The 17,988-nt window shown below is 42.1% G+C and overlaps 1 protein-coding gene and 1 pseudogene across 5 annotated transcripts; one reads left to right on the forward strand and one right to left on the reverse strand.

The window, feature by feature from the left end:
• Nucleotides 1-1,729: 1,729 nt before the first annotated feature.
• LOC105920602 (tubulin alpha-1B chain-like) lies at nucleotides 1,730-16,968 on the reverse strand. 5 transcript variants are annotated; one of them, XM_036136133.1, is made up of 5 exons: nucleotides 16,574-16,968; nucleotides 15,883-15,984; nucleotides 3,090-3,210; nucleotides 2,865-3,013; nucleotides 1,730-2,735 (listed from the first exon to the last, which is right to left on the reverse strand). In XM_036136133.1, exons 1-5 carry the CDS (start codon nucleotides 16,640-16,642, stop codon nucleotides 1,767-1,769), a joined length of 1,410 nt encoding a protein of 469 aa, XP_035992026.1. In that variant the 5' UTR covers nucleotides 16,643-16,968; the 3' UTR covers nucleotides 1,730-1,766. The 5 variants fall into 5 exon arrangements, with proteins under 5 accessions (XP_035992026.1, XP_035992025.1, XP_035992029.1 ...); XM_036136132.1 differs by lacking the exons at nucleotides 2,865-3,013; nucleotides 3,090-3,210 and adding exons at nucleotides 14,607-15,407; nucleotides 15,537-15,685 and having other exon boundaries at nucleotides 1,730-1,943; nucleotides 15,762-15,984; XM_036136135.1 differs by lacking the exons at nucleotides 1,730-2,735; nucleotides 2,865-3,013; nucleotides 3,090-3,210 and adding exons at nucleotides 6,855-7,092; nucleotides 14,727-15,407; nucleotides 15,537-15,685 and having other exon boundaries at nucleotides 15,762-15,984; nucleotides 16,574-16,963.
• On the forward strand, nucleotides 11,853-13,315 carry LOC118562913 (annotated as a pseudogene).
• Nucleotides 16,969-17,988: the final 1,020 nt, after the last annotated feature.

The following is a 17,988-nucleotide window of genomic DNA, read 5'->3' on the forward strand; positions in this document are numbered from 1 at the left end:
ATATAATTTTTTAAGTCAATTTTAAAAACACTGAAAAGAGGTTTGTTCTTCATAAATTTTGATTTATGGATGAAGAATTTACCAAGCAAAATAAATAGATTGACTATATATTGTATAGAGGGGTTTGAGTCAGAGAAATAAAAGAAAATGTCAAAACTGGATAAAAGAATGTTTGAGCCAAAGTGACCATTAATAAAGCATTGCATATCATTCCACAGAGAAGAGCTATGTGAACAACTATAGAATAAATGGTCTAATGTTTCTATGTCCAAAGAGCAGAAGGAGCATTTTACATCTACAGTGGGGATAAATTTTGAAATAAGCTCATTACAGGGGTAATAATGGTGAAGGATTTTAAATGTTATTTCTTTTACTTTGTTTGTAATTAAAAATGTATGTGGGTTACTCCACGCTCTATTCCAGTTAATGTTTTCATACAGGGGGGACCATTTGTACCTGGAGGCAGGGATAGAGTTTGCACATATAAGGTTTTTAATTACTTTGTTGTTGATTTTTCTGTCTAGAAAAGTCATTTGATCCAAATCTTTCTCGTCTCTAAGTAGGGTGATGATCCCATGGGGTATGGCTCTGGTTACAACGTCAAATTCTTTTCTTGGAGGATGGAAGTGAAATTTATGAGTGAATTCGTCATATGTTAAAATTTGTTTTGAGTTATTTAACAGTTGGGCTACCAGAACAATATCATGTTTAAACCAGTTTTCTATAAAGAGAGTCTTGTTTCTATGTATGATGTGCATATTGTTCCAGATAAAACATTTATGAGGGGAGAAATTGTGTTTGTATAAAAGCGACCAGCAAGTTAGAGCCTGTTTATGGAAGTTTGACAGTTTGATTGGCAGTCTGTTGATGGAGTACGGGCACTGAAGTAAGAATGTGATTTTGCCGAGTTTTTCAAAGATGAAGTTTGGAACAATGTTCCACAGACTGTTTGGATTTTTCAGGAATCTTTTAAACCAGTTAATTTTTAATATCTCATTAAAAAGAGAGAAGTTGATTACCGATAAACCCCCTTCCTCAATTTTATTAGTCAAGATGTTTTTTCTGATTTTATGGGGCTTCTTCCTCCATATAAAGTTATATAATAGCTTGTCTAGATTCTGTAAAACAAACAATATTAGGACAATATTAGGATTTTTATACAGATTAAAGAGATAATTGAAGAGTCTCAGTATCCTGCCTAGTTGTGAATGATAAACACAAATTATGCAATAAGCAAAAATCATTAAGAGTTCATAGGTTCAGAAACACACCAGAGTAACTCAGAAGAAATTAAGTCCTTTTTTAATGCAGTAGTCGAAGTTTCTAGACATAATATCTGCAGAAAAATACCCAACAATGCTCCGCAGTGCTGAAAGAATGGAGCTGGGGTTCAGCATGAAGAGCGCTGTTAATGATGGCAAAGAAAAACTGGTAAATTGCTCGGGAAATGTTCTGTCAAAAATTTAGACCACAAAACAGAACCTTTTTTTTGTTTATTAAACAGGGTTTTTTTCTCAGTCAGTGCTGTAGGCCACTTTCGATGTAATGGGATCAGACAACCAGCCAACATTGCTAGGAAAGGTCTAAATAAGCCAAGAAAATGCCTGATGAGGCTCACTTTTCACGTTAAAAATCTATTTTGAAATTATCAACCATTAAGCAGATATTAAACAGACATTTCTTTGTGATTTTTTTTCTTTATTGGTCTAATGTAATCATGAACAATGAACAATAAAAACATGGAGGCTTTGGACCGGCCGGCCCGTCTAGTACTCCTCCCCCTCCTCATCTTCTCCCTCGATGGAGTCGACCCCCACCTCCTCGTAGTCCTTCTCCAGGGCGGCCATGTCTTCGCGGGCCTCGGAGAACTCCCCCTCCTCCATGCCCTCGCCCACGTACCAGTGGACGAAGGCCCTCTTGGCGTACATGAGGTCAAACTTGTGGTTGAGCCGGGCCCAGGCCTCGGCGATGGCCGTGGTGTTGCTGAGCATGCACACGGCCCTCTGCACCTTGGCCAGATCTCCTCCAGGAACCACCGTGGGAGGCTGGTAGTTGATGCCTACCTTGAAGCCGGTGGGACACCAGTCCACGAACTGGATGCTGCGCTTGGTCTTGATGGCGGCGTTGACGTCTTTGGGCACCACGTCGCCACGGTACAGCAGGCAGCACGCCATGTACTTGCCGTGGCGAGGGTCGCACTTCACCATCTGGTTGGCCGGATCGAAGCAGGCGTTGGTGATCTCGGCCACAGTCAGCTGCTCGTGGTACGCCTTCTCGGCGGAGATGACCGGGGCGTAGGTGGCCAGGGGGAAGTGGATCCGGGGGTACGGCACCAGGTTGGTCTGGAACTCAGTCAGGTCCACGTTCAGAGCGCCGTCGAAGCGCAGAGACGCGGTGATGGAGGACACGATCTGGCTGATCAGCCTGTTCAGGTTGGTGTAGGTGGGACGGCCGATGTCCAGGTTCCTGCGGCAGATGTCGTAGATGGCCTCGTTGTCCACCATGAAGGCGCAGTCCGAGTGCTCCAGGGTGGTGTGGGTGGTGAGGATGGCGTTGTAGGGCTCCACCACGGCCGTAGACACCCGTGGCGCCGGGTAGACGGCGAACTCCAGCTTGGACTTCTTGCCGTAGTCCACGGACAGGCGCTCCATCAGCAGGGAGGTGAAACCGGAGCCGGTTCCTCCACCGAAGCTGTGGAAGAGCAGGAAGCCCTGAAGCCCGGTGCACTGGTCCGCCTGAGGACACACAACCAAGATGGAGGCTTCAGAACGTTTCTCAGCCCACTTCAGAGGCAGCTGCATTATTCAACTCACGCTCACCAGAACCAGTTAACATGGTCCTCACACACACACGCGTCTACCCACCATTTTGCGGATCCTGTGCAGAACCGGGTCAATGATCTCCTTCCCGATGGTGTAGTGTCCCCGGGCGTAGTTGTAAGCGGCGTCCTCCTTCCCGGTGATCAGCTGCTCGGGGTGGAACAGCTGCCGGTACGTGCCTCTGCGCACTTCATCTGAGGAGAGACGCTCGTTTTAATCAACAATTTAGTGGCTTCGGTTACGACTGAGGCCAAAAAAGATGCTACTCACCGATGATGGTGGGCTCCAGGTCCACAAAGACGGCTCTGGGGACGTGCTTCCCCGCCTCGGTCTCACTGAAGAAGGTGTTGAACGAGTCGTCTCCTCCTCCGATGGTCACGTCGCTCGGCATCTGGCCGTCCGGCTGCAGTAGAGTTCCCAGCAGGCGTTCCCGATCTGGACGCCGGCCTGGCCCACGTGGACGGAGATGCACTCACGCTGGAGGAGGAAGGAGGGAAAGTTAAAAGATGGAGATAAAAAGAAGCTCAATAAAATCGCCACCTACAAGCCCGGTGGAACAAAACGGCTTTCAGCTGGTTTTTAAAAACGATGATCGCAAAATAACTAAAAATGCTGCAAAATACTTCAATTAGCTAATGTGTGCTAATGATGTGGTTTCCATGACAACAAAGGTTGAGCTGCTCATCTTTACTAGAACAGGGACAGAAATAAACCATCTTTTTCTTTCATTTGCAGCAGAATTTCTATTTTTCATCAGATTTTCTGAAGATGACGGGGATTTCTTAAGCTGGTGGCAGAGAAAAAAGCCACAAAACAAATGACTTCTTAGCAAAGATGGCCTGAAATGTGCTTTCCATGCCAGCTAACTTTGGGACATTTCAGCCTGAAATGACCTGGAGCCACACATGACCCTGATTGGCTCCTGGCTGCATTTCCTCTTTCTCTAGAATGCAAATCATGATTTATTCTTCCTCAGTGGGGAAATTGAAATGATAAAATAACATAAAAACCATGATCATTTTTATTGGGGGGGGGGGGGGGGGGGGGGGGGTCCGAGTCCGACTAAGCTTTCATTTACCTCCTCCTCTTGCGCGACAATCAATCGATCGTGGCGCTCAACACAGTCTGATTGGTCAACGGTCTCCATAAACCCGCCCCCAGCTCAGTCAGCCGGTTCTGTCCGCTGGTCCAAAGTTGTTGCTTAGGCAGAACATGGATACCTGTGGAGACAGAACCGGTGTTAATCAAGCAGCAGCAGAACTTTAAAGGGAAATCCATTTGGGTTCTCCGAGTTCCGCGTTTTTCAAACGGGTTCCCTGATCACGTGACTGGCATCGCGACCGTTTGGATCAACGGCGGGAACTAAAACCGTTAGAGACGTTGGATCAGTTTTAAAAAGGCACAAAGACTGACTAACGGCAATAACGGTGAATATTAAAGCAGTTTTCAGGAAAAAAAAGCCCAGATAAACCTAAAAATGACGAAATTTTCTCCTTATTATATGTTATACTTTCAATTATTTTATACCGTATCGATATTTATGGTTCTCTTTCTACTCGGGAGCAGTGAAACGTAATTTAGCTCAAATGTGCACCGTTAATGTGCAGCTGAACGAAAATAATTTATTGAATAAAGTCTGACTAAGTATTTTTGTGCCTAAAGACGTCAGGAAAAATCAGGAGAATTCCAAAAATCGGGGAAGAGGTCATCACCCTTACAAAGGCCCACAAGGCCGTTCACAGAACCAATCATCGATGGCGCTCCATCCGTGGCTATTGCGGTGAGTTTTTCTAAAGACATATTCGCTGTTTTGAATACTTCCATCATCGCTTCTTTTACGTCAGTGCCGCGAGTTCTGTCTTTTAATGGGACAATATCGAGAAGCTCTTCTTTCACCACGCAGTCCTCAGAAATCATTCGTACAAATATTGCCAACTGTGGCTTGTCCTGTATGTCGCATGACTCGTCTAATGCTACACTAAAATAAGCACATGCGTTCAGGTCTGCATGTAGATCAGATTCAAGCGCATTATTTATGTCTGATATTCTGGTTTCAACTGTGTGTCGTGACATCTGGAGATCAGTGATGGAATCTTTGAGTTGTTTGTTATCTGGAGCCAAAATGTCAATTAAATCTCCAAAACACTGTTTTAAAAACTCGCCTTCGTTGTATGGTTTTTTAGCACGGGCAATATTCCATGCCACTTTATAGGATGCAAGTGTCACAGCTTCTCCACGCTTGGTCAATTGCTGAAACATTTGAGACTGTCTTTTTACCTGGCTTTTCAATGTGCTCAATTTTTGCTTCCGTAGTTCAGTACCTTTGGGGAAATCCTTGTCAATATTAGCATGGAGTGTGCTAAAATGACGCTGAAGGTTTGAAGCCTTGTAATGTGGTATCGCATAATAAACAGAGCGATTTGCCATTCCGTTCAATAAAAAAGTAAGCATCTTCCCATTCTTCCAGAAATGTCCTGTGTTCATCGTCATATTTTCGTTTAGCTTTGCATTTTGCCATTTTTACAAAGAAGGTAAGTCGTCGTTGTCGTCGTCGTCGTCGTCTTCTTCTTCTTCTTTTCTATTATGGCGGATCACAAGCAACTTTAAGGTGCATACCGCCACCTACTGTACAAGAAGGTAAGTCTGCGGTCTGCATGCATATATAATGTTTACCTAATTTCCCGGCATGAGACGTAATCCGCGCATATGATTGGCGGTCACTTACGTCTCTTACGTCTTACGTCTCATAAAAAACACCCAATCTGTCAAATTAATTTATTAATTTTAAAATATTATTTGTTTTTAATAACCCCTGATGGATTTAAGTGTGTTTAAGATATAAAAAAAAGAAGAAAAGAAACATGAAACGATGAAAGAGCCACAGTATATAGAAAATATGGTAACAGGCAAAGAGCCGCATTCTTATTGGTCGAGAGCCGCATGCGGCTCAAGAGCCGCGTGTTCGCCACCCCTGGTCTATAGCAACAAGAGGGTGGTCTAGGCGTGTGAAAACTATCCTGCTCCTTTGACACTTAAACCTTTATTGAAACATTAACTTATAAACAACAAAGACTGAACACATGTCTGTTGTTTTCCTGTTTCAGTCTGCATTCACGCAGCAGAGTGTTGTGTGGTGCAGCTCCAAGGAAACAGAGCGCCACAGAACCCTGTTACTGGGCTGTCTGTGAAGCTAATAGCAGCTAGCGCTAGCTTAAAGTCTGTTACAACCTCTCTGATGAACGTGAGCTTTGAACTTCCAAACATTCCTGTCGTTGTGGGCAAACTGCTAATGTTTTTGTTGTCCCCACTGACCCTAAAACCTCTCCATTTGAGCAGCTCCAAATATTGGTTAAACTCTGAGGTGTACATCTTCAAGAAAGGGCTTCTCTTTTGGTCAGGACTCAGAGTACATTGCTGTTAAAACTGCCTTCAACGGTGCTCAAGCAACTTCTAGTCCACAGAAGCCTGGCTTTGTCAGGCTGGACTCAAATGCAGATAAACTGGAAGGTACAAGATTTTAATAATGAAAAAAAAAACTATTTACAGCAGGCATGAGAAACAGGGCAGGGAAACAAACCATGAGGCTTAAAAGAGAAGTTTGGGCCTATAAATAAATAAGAAATCCTCTACCAATGTTAACTAGAAGAGTGGTCAAATATGCTGTCAGAAATATAGGACCTTGTTGAAGATACTTGCCCAAATCTTAGTGGTGTTATATGTATATTTGAGACTGTATGTATTATTTTGACTCTGTAAGAAAAATAACATTAAATTACAACTTTTTAACCAGTTTCTACTTTTTGAAAATTATCGTGTTTGTGCTGTATAACTTTTTCCCTTCAGAATTAAGATGGTATTCCTGCCAGTCATGAGTCTGTGTGTTAAACCTCTCATCAGTAGCCCTCAAACATCCTGAAAAACAATGCTAAAGATCTGCTCAGAAGAATATGATCTAACTCATTTTTTTTATACTTACTAAGGTAGCTTACTTTGTTTTGCGTTGAGGGTGATATAAGTTTAATAGAAACAGTAACAAACGGTTCAAATTTATTTCTTCTTTCAATTTCAGACATGTTAAATGTTGACAAGGGTGGCTTTGGGGAAAATGGGGCTTTCATCTGTTATTTCATCACCACTTTAATGGCAGCCTTCACTGGCGTTTCACTTGCTGTTCTAATCCAGACAAAGAAATCATCCAGGCATGCCTCAGAGTCCTCTGCTGGCTAAAAGGAGGTTGTGCAGAACGCCGAGCCTTGCCTGGATCTGACCAGGTCTGCAAAAAAGACAACATGTGTTAGTTTTTTTTTTAGATTTCTTTTGTGAATTTAAAGTTAGTGCAACAAATCACCGCCTTGTTGCTAGGCAACAAGTTAACGGCCATGAAGAAGTGCCAGTTCTTCGGCTAACAGTAAAAACGTATGGATTAAAAATTGTAACTGAAGGAGAAAATATACAGTTGACCACATATATAATTAGGTTTCAATAGATTTTTAGTTTGACTGGCTAAGAAATCTTTAACATTAGTTTTTTTTTTCCTTGTTGTGAAAGAAACTGTTTTTGCTGTCTTAGTTAAAGGAAAATACTAGAGAACTGTCTTTCTATCCATTTACCCATCTTTACCACTGGGGTGAGGAGGGAAATCACAAAATAAACTACACCTAGTTAATTACGAATCTCGCATGTTTGTCAGCCAAAAATCAAAGCATAAAACAGAGGGATTATTGTTATTATTATTATTATTATTTTATTGTAGCTTAACTGGAGTTTTATCTCTAAATGCATTTTAAATATATATCATAGATGGATAAAATGAACGCCATCGTTTTTTTCTCTTTAATTTAATGACACTTTTTTCTACAAGATCATCACCTTAAGGACAGCATCGGGCCCGGATCTGTAAAACCGAGCTGGATCTGGGTCTTTTTTCACAACGGGCAGAAATCAGCACGGATCTGGGCCAGAAGTGGGCCGCAGGTGCTGCAGAGCTCCTACATGTACCGTCAGATTTAAATATAATATAATATAATATATTATAGCACTCTTTTGCATTTTAGCCATGTCAGTTAATATTACAGTCATTACATCCTCACAACCATGCAGGGGAACAAGAAGAAGACTGAAGAAGCTGTGGCAGACGGAACCCCAGAACTATGATTAATTATCCTGACACGGAGGAGAGACACAGCTTGTTGGTTTTGGAATAAAATCAACAAAATCCTTAACTTAACTCGCCTTTTTGTTCTCTCTCGTAAATCCCATGCAAACTGTCATGTTTCTTTAAGTTTGTAAGGAAGCCTTCAGGTAAGTGATTGTCTTTGCACTGGGGCATCCAGTGAGAAACGAAGGAGTGAAGCTGCCAGTCCATCATGTCTTTCATATAAACATGTTATTTCAAAATTCTCTCCAAAAAAACTCCTTTAACAAAGCTTTTTCTGACTCACAAATCCTTTGTAAAAGCTTAATGACGGAGTTAAAGGCTGTCCGAAACCGGCACAGCAATCCAAAGCTCCTTTCCTCTATAGTGTTCTCACTGTTGACCCTATGAAACATTTTAAGAATATTGAATTTACTGTTTATTTAAACACATAATAACAGAATAAAACTTTTCTGCCTGTCCCTTCATTTTTCATGCACACCAGTCTCATCAGTTCCGTGAGTGGGAGTCGTCCAAAACTTTTTTATGACACATTAATTCATCTATTAACTGTATATTTTAAAGCTACCAAAGATATTTTAAATGTATATAACTTAGAAAGAGATATACAATAATACAACACTAAATGCTATGAGTAGCCTGCAATGGTGTTTAGGATCCAGCAGGTGTCATCGCTACCATCGCTAGTTCTGATGTACTCTGTGTACATTAGAGTAGTAGCTTGTAGTTCACTTCAAACTAAGCTGGTAATGTTTTCTCCTTTTCTGTAATTTGTTTTATTGCACGTTCCTTTCCTTGGCTGCAAATGGCTGTTTCAAACTAACTCAAGGACACTGAGACTGTCACAAAAGGACCACAGGAGTTTTTGATATTGGTACTTATATAATGTTTACGTCAGGGCTGGATGATAGAGAAAAAAAGCATATCGGTAAAAAAGAAATCATATTGATCCACATCGATAATTATCAACAAATTCAAATGTATATTTTAAGTGCAGCCCTGGCCATTTTATTTTATTTGACCTTTTTTTAGATACAGAACGCACAAACACCGAATTCAAACTAAACCCTTTATTCAACCAAGGTTTTACAAAAACTGCTAGATTTTAAGAAAGAATGCGTGCTCTCTGAACTCTTTGAAGGAGACGAAGCGTTCCTGGGTCTGCGTTCGTGATTAGTTGGGAGGATGTAATGACTGTAATATTAACTGACATGGCTAGAATGCAAAAGGAAGAAAAACTGCTATTCTATTGAACTTTTTATTGACCCTTTTTTTCTGTCATCGATATACGTCTGTCGATCCATATATATTGTTATTGAATTATTGTCCAGCCCTAGTTTATGGAATGTTTATCATTCTAAGCTTCACTTTTATTTACCATCATAGAATTTTTGTTTTGTTTCACATTAAAATAAAAATTTCTTAAGCAACAAACGTGTGCTGTATTATATTATATTATATTATTAGATTAGATTAGATTCAACTTTATTGTCATTACACAGGTACAGGTACAAGGCAACGAAATGCAGTTTAGGTCTACCCAGAAGTACAATAGCAGCAAGTGCAGGATAAACAATGGTTCCATAAGTACAGGATATGGGTTTTTTACTGAATAAATATAGAGATGGATACTATTATAAACAGAATTTTACTCATATATGTCATGAGTGGTGTGGGACTGAACCCGATAATCATCCGAAACAGAAATTCATTTAAAGGGATTTATTCAGGGAATGATGAACACAAAAAGGATCCAAAAAAGGCAGACATCCAAAAACAACTGACGGGAACAGGCGAACAAACTGGGCAGGATAAACAGAAACAGGTTAATCAAAAACAGACGTAAGGTGTCAGGGCTCTTACCGAGGCAGAATGCAGAACACAAGGAACAGCGCATGGGTATGTAAATGTGACGACCCGACAACTAACTGAGGAGGGAGTGAGGCTTAAATAGACGGATAACAGGTGAGCGGAATTGAAACTAATTAACCAGAGGTGGAAGCAATACAGAAACTGACAGGAGCTGGGGGGGAAAAAACCTAGAGTCCAAGGACATCAATGAGGACAAAGCGCAGAACTAATACAGAAAACAGATAACAAAATAATGAACCGGCTAAACAGGACTCACGAACCTAGAACACAAATAACCCAAGAGGCAGGAAAACAACACTAACCAAATAACACAAAACATTACAATATATATATAAATATATTATATTATATTATATTATATTTAAATCTGACAGCGCTGCATTTTGTGACTCTAGTTACTGTACCGGGCCAGGTCTGGGCCAAATAGGTCTGAAATGAGATCATGATGAATGGACCGTGTGAAGCAGAATTGAGATACAAATACTGGACAGAAAAAAACGATGGCATCAATTTAATCCATCTATGGTATATATTTAAAATGCATTTAGAGCTAAAACTCCAGAAAAGCCATAATAATAATAATAATAATAATAATAATAATAATAATAATAATAATAATAATAATAATAATAATAATAATAATAATCCCTCTGTTTTATGCTTTGATTTTTGGCTGACAAACATGCGAGATTCGTAATTAACTAGGTGTAGTTTATTTTGTGATTTCCCTCCTCACCCCAGTGGTAAAGATGGGTAAATGGATAGAAAGACAGTTCTCTAGTATTTTCCTTTAACTAAGACAGCAAAAACAGTTTCTTTCACATCAAGGAAAAACAACTAATGTTAAAGATTTCTTAGCCAGTCAAACTAAAAATCTATTGAAATCTAATGATATATATGGTCAACTATATATTTTCTCCTTCTGTTACAATTTTTAATCGATACGTTTTTACTGTTAGCCGAAGAACTGGCACTTCTTCATGGCCGTTAACTTGTTGCCAGGCAACAAGGCGATGGTTTTGCATAGCACTCTGGGTAATATAGTTCTTCATTAAAACTATCAAATCGGAGACTTAAACCGGATAAAACCTGTATAAATGAAGTATATACAATGATGGGACTCTTGATAAAACATTATAAATATATATTTTTTTGTTTTTAGGTTTGATTTATGATGTTTTAGTTGGTCTTGTGATTTCGCTCCCTCAGTGGTAAAGTCCACCCCCCCCACACACACAGCCTAATGGAACAGTCCACTTTAAGTCTTGGAACGAACCTTCCGAACTTTTCTCATTTTGTCTTCCATCGAAGCTACAATTAAGCCGAAATACTTTTCCAAGTTTCTACGCTACCGTTGAAGCCTATAACACGACGAAAACATGGTAAGAGTAGTTTTAAAGGTTTAAGGAGAGTTTTATTGGAATGTAAGCTTATAGAGTTATTTCAGGGAAGATGAACCGGTTGTTCATTGTGTCAAAAACGACAGTTTTAACTCCGCAGAAGCGTAGCGAAGAAGATTTTAGTTCACTTACTGATTTTTCCTGACGTCTTTAGGCACAAAAATACTTAGTCAGACTTTATTCAATAAATTATTTTCGTTCAGCTGCACATTAACGGTGCACATTTGAGCTAAATTACGTTTCACTGCTCCCGAGTAGAAAGAGAACCATAAATATCGATACGGTATAAAATAATTGAAAGTATAACATATAATAAGGAGAAAATTTCGTCATTTTTAGGTTTATCTGGGCTTTTTTTTCCTGAAAACTGCTTTAATATTCACCGTTATTGCCGTTAGTCAGTCTTTGTGCCTTTTTAAAAACTGATCCAACGTCTCTAACGGTTTTAGTTCCCGCCGTTGATCCAAACGGTCGCGATGCCAGTCACGTGATCAGGGAACCCGTTTGAAAAACGCGGAACTCGGAGAACCCAAATGGATTTCCCTTTAAAGTTCTGCTGCTGCTTGATTAACACCGGTTCTGTCTCCACAGGTATCTATGTTCTGCCTAAGCAACAACTTTGGACCAGCGGACAGAACCGGCTGACTGAGCTGGGGGCGGGTTTATGGAGACCGTTGACCAATCAGACTGTGTTGAGCGCCACGATCGATTGATTGTCGCGCAAGAGGAGGAGGTAAATGAAAGCTTAGTCGGACTCGGACCCCCCCCCCCCCCCCCCCCCCCCCAATAAAAATGATCATGGTTTTTATGTTATTTTATCATTTCAATTTCCCCACTGAGGAAGAATAAATCATGATTTGCATTCTAGAGAAAGAGGAAATGCAGCCAGGAGCCAATCAGGGTCATGTGTGGCTCCAGGTCATTTCAGGCTGAAATGTCCCAAAGTTAGCTGGCATGGAAAGCACATTTCAGGCCATCTTTGCTAAGAAGTCATTTGTTTTGTGGCTTTTTTCTCTGCCACCAGCTTAAGAAATCCCCGTCATCTTCAGAAAATCTGCTGAAAAATAGAAATTCTGCTGCAAATGAAAGAAAAAGATGGTTTATTTCTGTCCCTGTTCTAGTAAAGATGAGCAGCTCAACCTTTGTTGTCATGGAAACCACATCATTAGCACACATTAGCTAATTGAAGTATTTTGCAGCATTTTTAGTTATTTTGCGATCATCGTTTTTAAAAACCAGCTGAAAGCCGTTTTGTTCCACCGGGCTTGTAGGTGGCGATTTTATTGAGCTTCTTTTTATCTCCATCTTTTAACTTTCCCTCCTTCCTCCTCCAGCGTGAGTGCATCTCCGTCCACGTGGGTCAGGCCGGCGTCCAGATCGGGAACGCCTGCTGGGAACTCTACTGCAGCCGGACGGCCAGATGCCGAGCGACGTGACCATCGGAGGAGGAGACGACTCGTTCAACACCTTCTTCAGTGAGACCGAGGCGGGGAAGCACGTCCCAAGAGCCGTCTTTGTGGACCTGGAGCCCACCATCATCGGTGAGTAGCATCTTTTTTGGCCTCAGTCGTAACCGAAGCCACTAAATTGTTGATTAAAACGAGCGTCTCTCCTCAGATGAAGTGCGCAGAGGCACGTACCGGCAGCTGTTCCAGCAGCTGATCACCGGGAAGGAGGACGCAGCTTACAACTACGCCCGGGGACACTACACCATCGGGAAGGAGATCATTGACCCGGTTCTGCACAGGATCCGCAAAATGGTGGGTAGACGCGTGTGTGTGTGAGGACCATGTTAACTGGTTCTGGTGAGCGTGAGTTGAATAATGCAGCTGCCTCTGAAGTGGGCTGAGAAACGTTCTGTGGGCTGAGAAATGATCATGGTTTTTATGTTATTTTATCATTTCAATTTCCCCACTGAAATTGTACGTGGGCAAGGGCATGGAGGAGGGGGAGTTCTCCGAGGCCCGCGAAGACATGGCCGCCCTGGAGAAGGACTACGAGGAGGCGGGGGTCGACTCCATCGAGGGAGATGATGGCGAGGAGTACTAGACGGGCCGGCCGGTCCAAAGCCTCCATGTTTTCATTGTTCATTCAAGATGAGAACATGATTACATTAGACCAATAAAGAAAAAAAATCACAAAGAAATGTCTGTTTAATATCTGCTTAATGGTTGATAATTTCAAAATAGATTTTTAACGTGAAAAGTGAGCCTCATCAGGCATTTTCTTGGCTTATTTAGACCTTTCCTAGCAATGTTGGCTGGTTGTCTGATCCCATTACATCGAAAGTGGCCTACAGCACTGACTGAGAAAAAAACCCTGTTTAATAAACAAAAAAAAGGTTCTGTTTTGTGGTCTAAATTTTTGACAGAACATTTCCCGAGCAATTTACCAGTTTTTCTTTGCCATCATTAACAGCGCTCTTCATGCTGAACCCCAGCTCCATTCTTTCAGCACTGCGGAGCATTGTTGGGTATTTTTCTGCAGATATTATGTCTAGAAACTTCGACTACTGCATTAAAAAAGGACTTAATTTCTTCTGAGTTACTCTGGTGTGTTTCTGAACCTATGAACTCTTAATGATTTTTGCTTATTGCATAATTTGTGTTTATCATTCACAACTAGGCAGGATACTGAGACTCTTCAATTATCTCTTTAATCTGTATAAAAATCCTAATATTGTCCTAATATTGTTTGTTTTACAGAATCTAGACAAGCTATTATATAACTTTATATGGAGGAAGAAGCCCCATAAAATCAGAAAAAACATCTTGACTAATAAAATTGAGGAAGGGGGTTTATCGGTAATCAACTTCTCTCTTTTTAATGAGATATTAAAAATTAACTGGTTTAAAAGATTCCTGAAAAATCCAAACAGTCTGTGGAACATTGTTCCAAACTTCATCTTTGAAAAACTCGGCAAAATCACATTCTTACTTCAGTGCCCGTACTCCATCAACAGACTGCCAATCAAACTGTCAAACTTCCATAAACAGGCTCTAACTTGCTGGTCGCTTTTATACAAACACAATTTCTCCCCTCATAAATGTTTTATCTGGAACAATATGCACATCATACATAGAAACAAGACTCTCTTTATAGAAAACTGGTTTAAACATGATATTGTTCTGGTAGCCCAACTGTTAAATAACTCAAAACAAATTTTAACATATGACGAATTCACTCATAAATTTCACTTCCATCCTCCAAGAAAAGAATTTGACGTTGTAACCAGAGCCATACCCCATGGGATCATCACCCTACTTAGAGACGAGAAAGATTTGGATCAAATGACTTTTCTAGACAGAAAAATCAACAACAAAGTAATTAAAAACCTTATATGTGCAAACTCTATCCCTGGTTGAGCCGGGCCCAGGCCTCGGCGATGGCCGTGGTGTTGCTGAGCATGCACACGGCCCTCTGCACCTTGGCCAGATCTCCTCCAGGAACCACCGTGGGAGGCTGGTAGTTGATGCCTACCTTGAAGCCGGTGGGACACCAGTCCACGAACTGGATGCTGCGCTTGGTCTTGATGGCGGCGATGGCGGCGTTGACGTCTTTGGGCACCACGTCGCCACGGTACAGCAGGCAGCACGCCATGTACTTGCCGTGGCGAGGGTCGCACTTCACCATCTGGTTGGCCGGATCGAAGCAGGCGTTGGTGATCTCGGCCACAGTCAGCTGCTCGTGGTACGCCTTCTCGGCGGAGATGACCGGGGCGTAGGTGGCCAGGGGGAAGTGGATCCGGGGGTACGGCACCAGGTTGGTCTGGAACTCAGTCAGGTCCACGTTCAGAGCGCCGTCGAAGCGCAGAGACGCGGTGATGGAGGACACGATCTGGCTGATCAGCCTGTTCAGGTTGGTGTAGGTGGGACGGCCGATGTCCAGGTTCCTGCGGCAGATGTCGTAGATGGCCTCGTTGTCCACCATGAAGGCGCAGTCCGAGTGCTCCAGGGTGGTGTGGGTGGTGAGGATGGCGTTGTAGGGCTCCACCACGGCCGTAGACACCCGTGGCGCCGGGTAGACGGCGAACTCCAGCTTGGACTTCTTGCCGTAGTCCACGGACAGGCGCTCCATCAGCAGGGAGGTGAAACCGGAGCCGGTTCCTCCACCGAAGCTGTGGAAGAGCAGGAAGCCCTGAAGCCCGGTGCACTGGTCCGCCTGAGGACACACAACCAAGATGGAGGCTTCAGAACGTTTCTCAGCCCACTTCAGAGGCAGCTGCATTATTCAACTCACGCTCACCAGAACCAGTTAACATGGTCCTCACACACACACGCGTCTACCCACCATTTTGCGGATCCTGTGCAGAACCGGGTCAATGATCTCCTTCCCGATGGTGTAGTGTCCCCGGGCGTAGTTGTAAGCGGCGTCCTCCTTCCCGGTGATCAGCTGCTCGGGGTGGAACAGCTGCCGGTACGTGCCTCTGCGCACTTCATCTGAGGAGAGACGCTCGTTTTAATCAACAATTTAGTGGCTTCGGTTACGACTGAGGCCAAAAAAGATGCTACTCACCGATGATGGTGGGCTCCAGGTCCACAAAGACGGCTCTGGGGACGTGCTTCCCCGCCTCGGTCTCACTGAAGAAGGTGTTGAACGAGTCGTCTCCTCCTCCGATGGTCACGTCGCTCGGCATCTGGCCGTCCGGCTGGATCCCGTGTTCAAGGCAGTAGAGTTCCCAGCAGGCGTTCCCGATCTGGACGCCGGCCTGGCCCACGTGGACGGAGATGCACTCACGCTGGAGGAGGAAGGAGGGAAAGTTAAAAGATGGAGATAAAAAGAAGCTCAATAAAATCGCCACCTACAAGCCCGGTGGAACAAAACGGCTTTCAGCTGGTTTTTAAAAACGATGATCGCAAAATAACTAAAAATGCTGCAAAATACTTCAATTAGCTAATGTGTGCTAATGATGTGGTTTCCATGACAACAAAGGTTGAGCTGCTCATCTTTACTAGAACAGGGACAGAAATAAACCATCTTTTTCTTTCATTTGCAGCAGAATTTCTATTTTTCATCAGATTTTCTGAAGATGACGGGGATTTCTTAAGCTGGTGGCAGAGAAAAAAGCCACAAAACAAATGACTTCTTAGCAAAGATGGCCTGAAATGTGCTTTCCATGCCAGCTAACTTTGGGACATTTCAGCCTGAAATGACCTGGAGCCACACATGACCCTGATTGGCTCCTGGCTGCATTTCCTCTTTCTCTAGAATGCAAATCATGATTTATTCTTCCTCAGTGGGGAAATTGAAATGATAAAATAACATAAAAACCATGATCATTTTTATTGGGGGGGGGGGGGTCCGAGTCCGACTAAGCTTTCATTTACCTCCTCCTCTTGCGCGACAATCAATCGATCGTGGCGCTCAACACAGTCTGATTGGTCAACGGTCTCCATAAACCCGCCCCCAGCTCAGTCAGCCGGTTCTGTCCGCTGGTCCAAAGTTGTTGCTTAGGCAGAACATGGATACCTGTGGAGACAGAACCGGTGTTAATCAAGCAGCAGCAGAACTTTAAAGGGAAATCCATTTGGGTTCTCCGAGTTCCGCGTTTTTCAAACGGGTTCCCTGATCACGTGACTGGCATCGCGACCGTTTGGATCAACGGCGGGAACTAAAACCGTTAGAGACGTTGGATCAGTTTTAAAAAGGCACAAAGACTGACTAACGGCAATAACGGTGAATATTAAAGCAGTTTTCAGAAAAAAAGCCCAGATAAACCTAAAAATGACGAAATTTTCTCCTTATTATATGTTATACTTTCAATTATTTTATACCGTATCGATATTTATGGTTCTCTTTCTACTCGGGAGCAGTGAAACGTAATTTAGCTCAAATGTGCACCGTTAATGTGCAGCTGAACGAAAATAATTTATTTAATAAAGTCTGACTAAGTATTTTTGTGCCTAAAGACGTCAGGAAAAATCAGTAAGTGAATTAAAATCTTCTTCGCTACGCTTCTGCGGAGTTAAAACTGTCGTTTTTGACACAATGAACAACCGGTTCATCTTCCCTGAAATAACTCTATAAGCTTACATTCCAATAAAACTCTCCTTAAACCTTTAAAACTACTCTTACCATGTTTTCGTCGTGGTATTGACTTCAACGGTAGTGTTGAAATTTGGAAATGTTTATCGGCTTGTTTGTAGCTTCGATGGAAGACAAAATGAGAAAAGTTCGGAAGGTTCGTTCCAAGACTTAAAGTGGACTGTTCCATTAGGCTGTGTGTGTGGGGGGGGTGGACTTTACCACTGAGGGAGCGAAATCACAAGACCAACTAAAACATCATAAATCAAACCTAAAAACAAAAAAATATATATTTATAATGTTTTATCAAGAGTCCCATCATTGTATATACTTCATTTATACAGGTTTTATCCGGTTTAAGTCTCCGATTTGATAGTTTTAATGAAGAACTATATTACCCAGAGTGCTATGCAAAACCATCGCCTTGTTGCCTGGCAACAAGTTAACGGCCATGAAGAAGTGCCAGTTCTTCGGCTAACAGTAAAAACGTATCGATTAAAAATTGTAACAGAAGGAGAAAATATATAGTTGACCATATATATCATTAGATTTCAATAGATTTTTAGTTTGACTGGCTAAGAAATCTTTAACATTAGTTGTTTTTCCTTGATGTGAAAGAAACTGTTTTTGCTGTCTTAGTTAAAGGAAAATACTAGAGAACTGTCTTTCTATCCATTTACCCATCTTTACCACTGGGGTGAGGAGGGAAATCACAAAA

Source organism: Fundulus heteroclitus, chromosome 4 (genome assembly GCF_011125445.2).
Source record: "Fundulus heteroclitus isolate FHET01 chromosome 4, MU-UCD_Fhet_4.1, whole genome shotgun sequence".
Lineage (NCBI taxonomy): Eukaryota > Metazoa > Chordata > Actinopteri > Cyprinodontiformes > Fundulidae > Fundulus > Fundulus heteroclitus.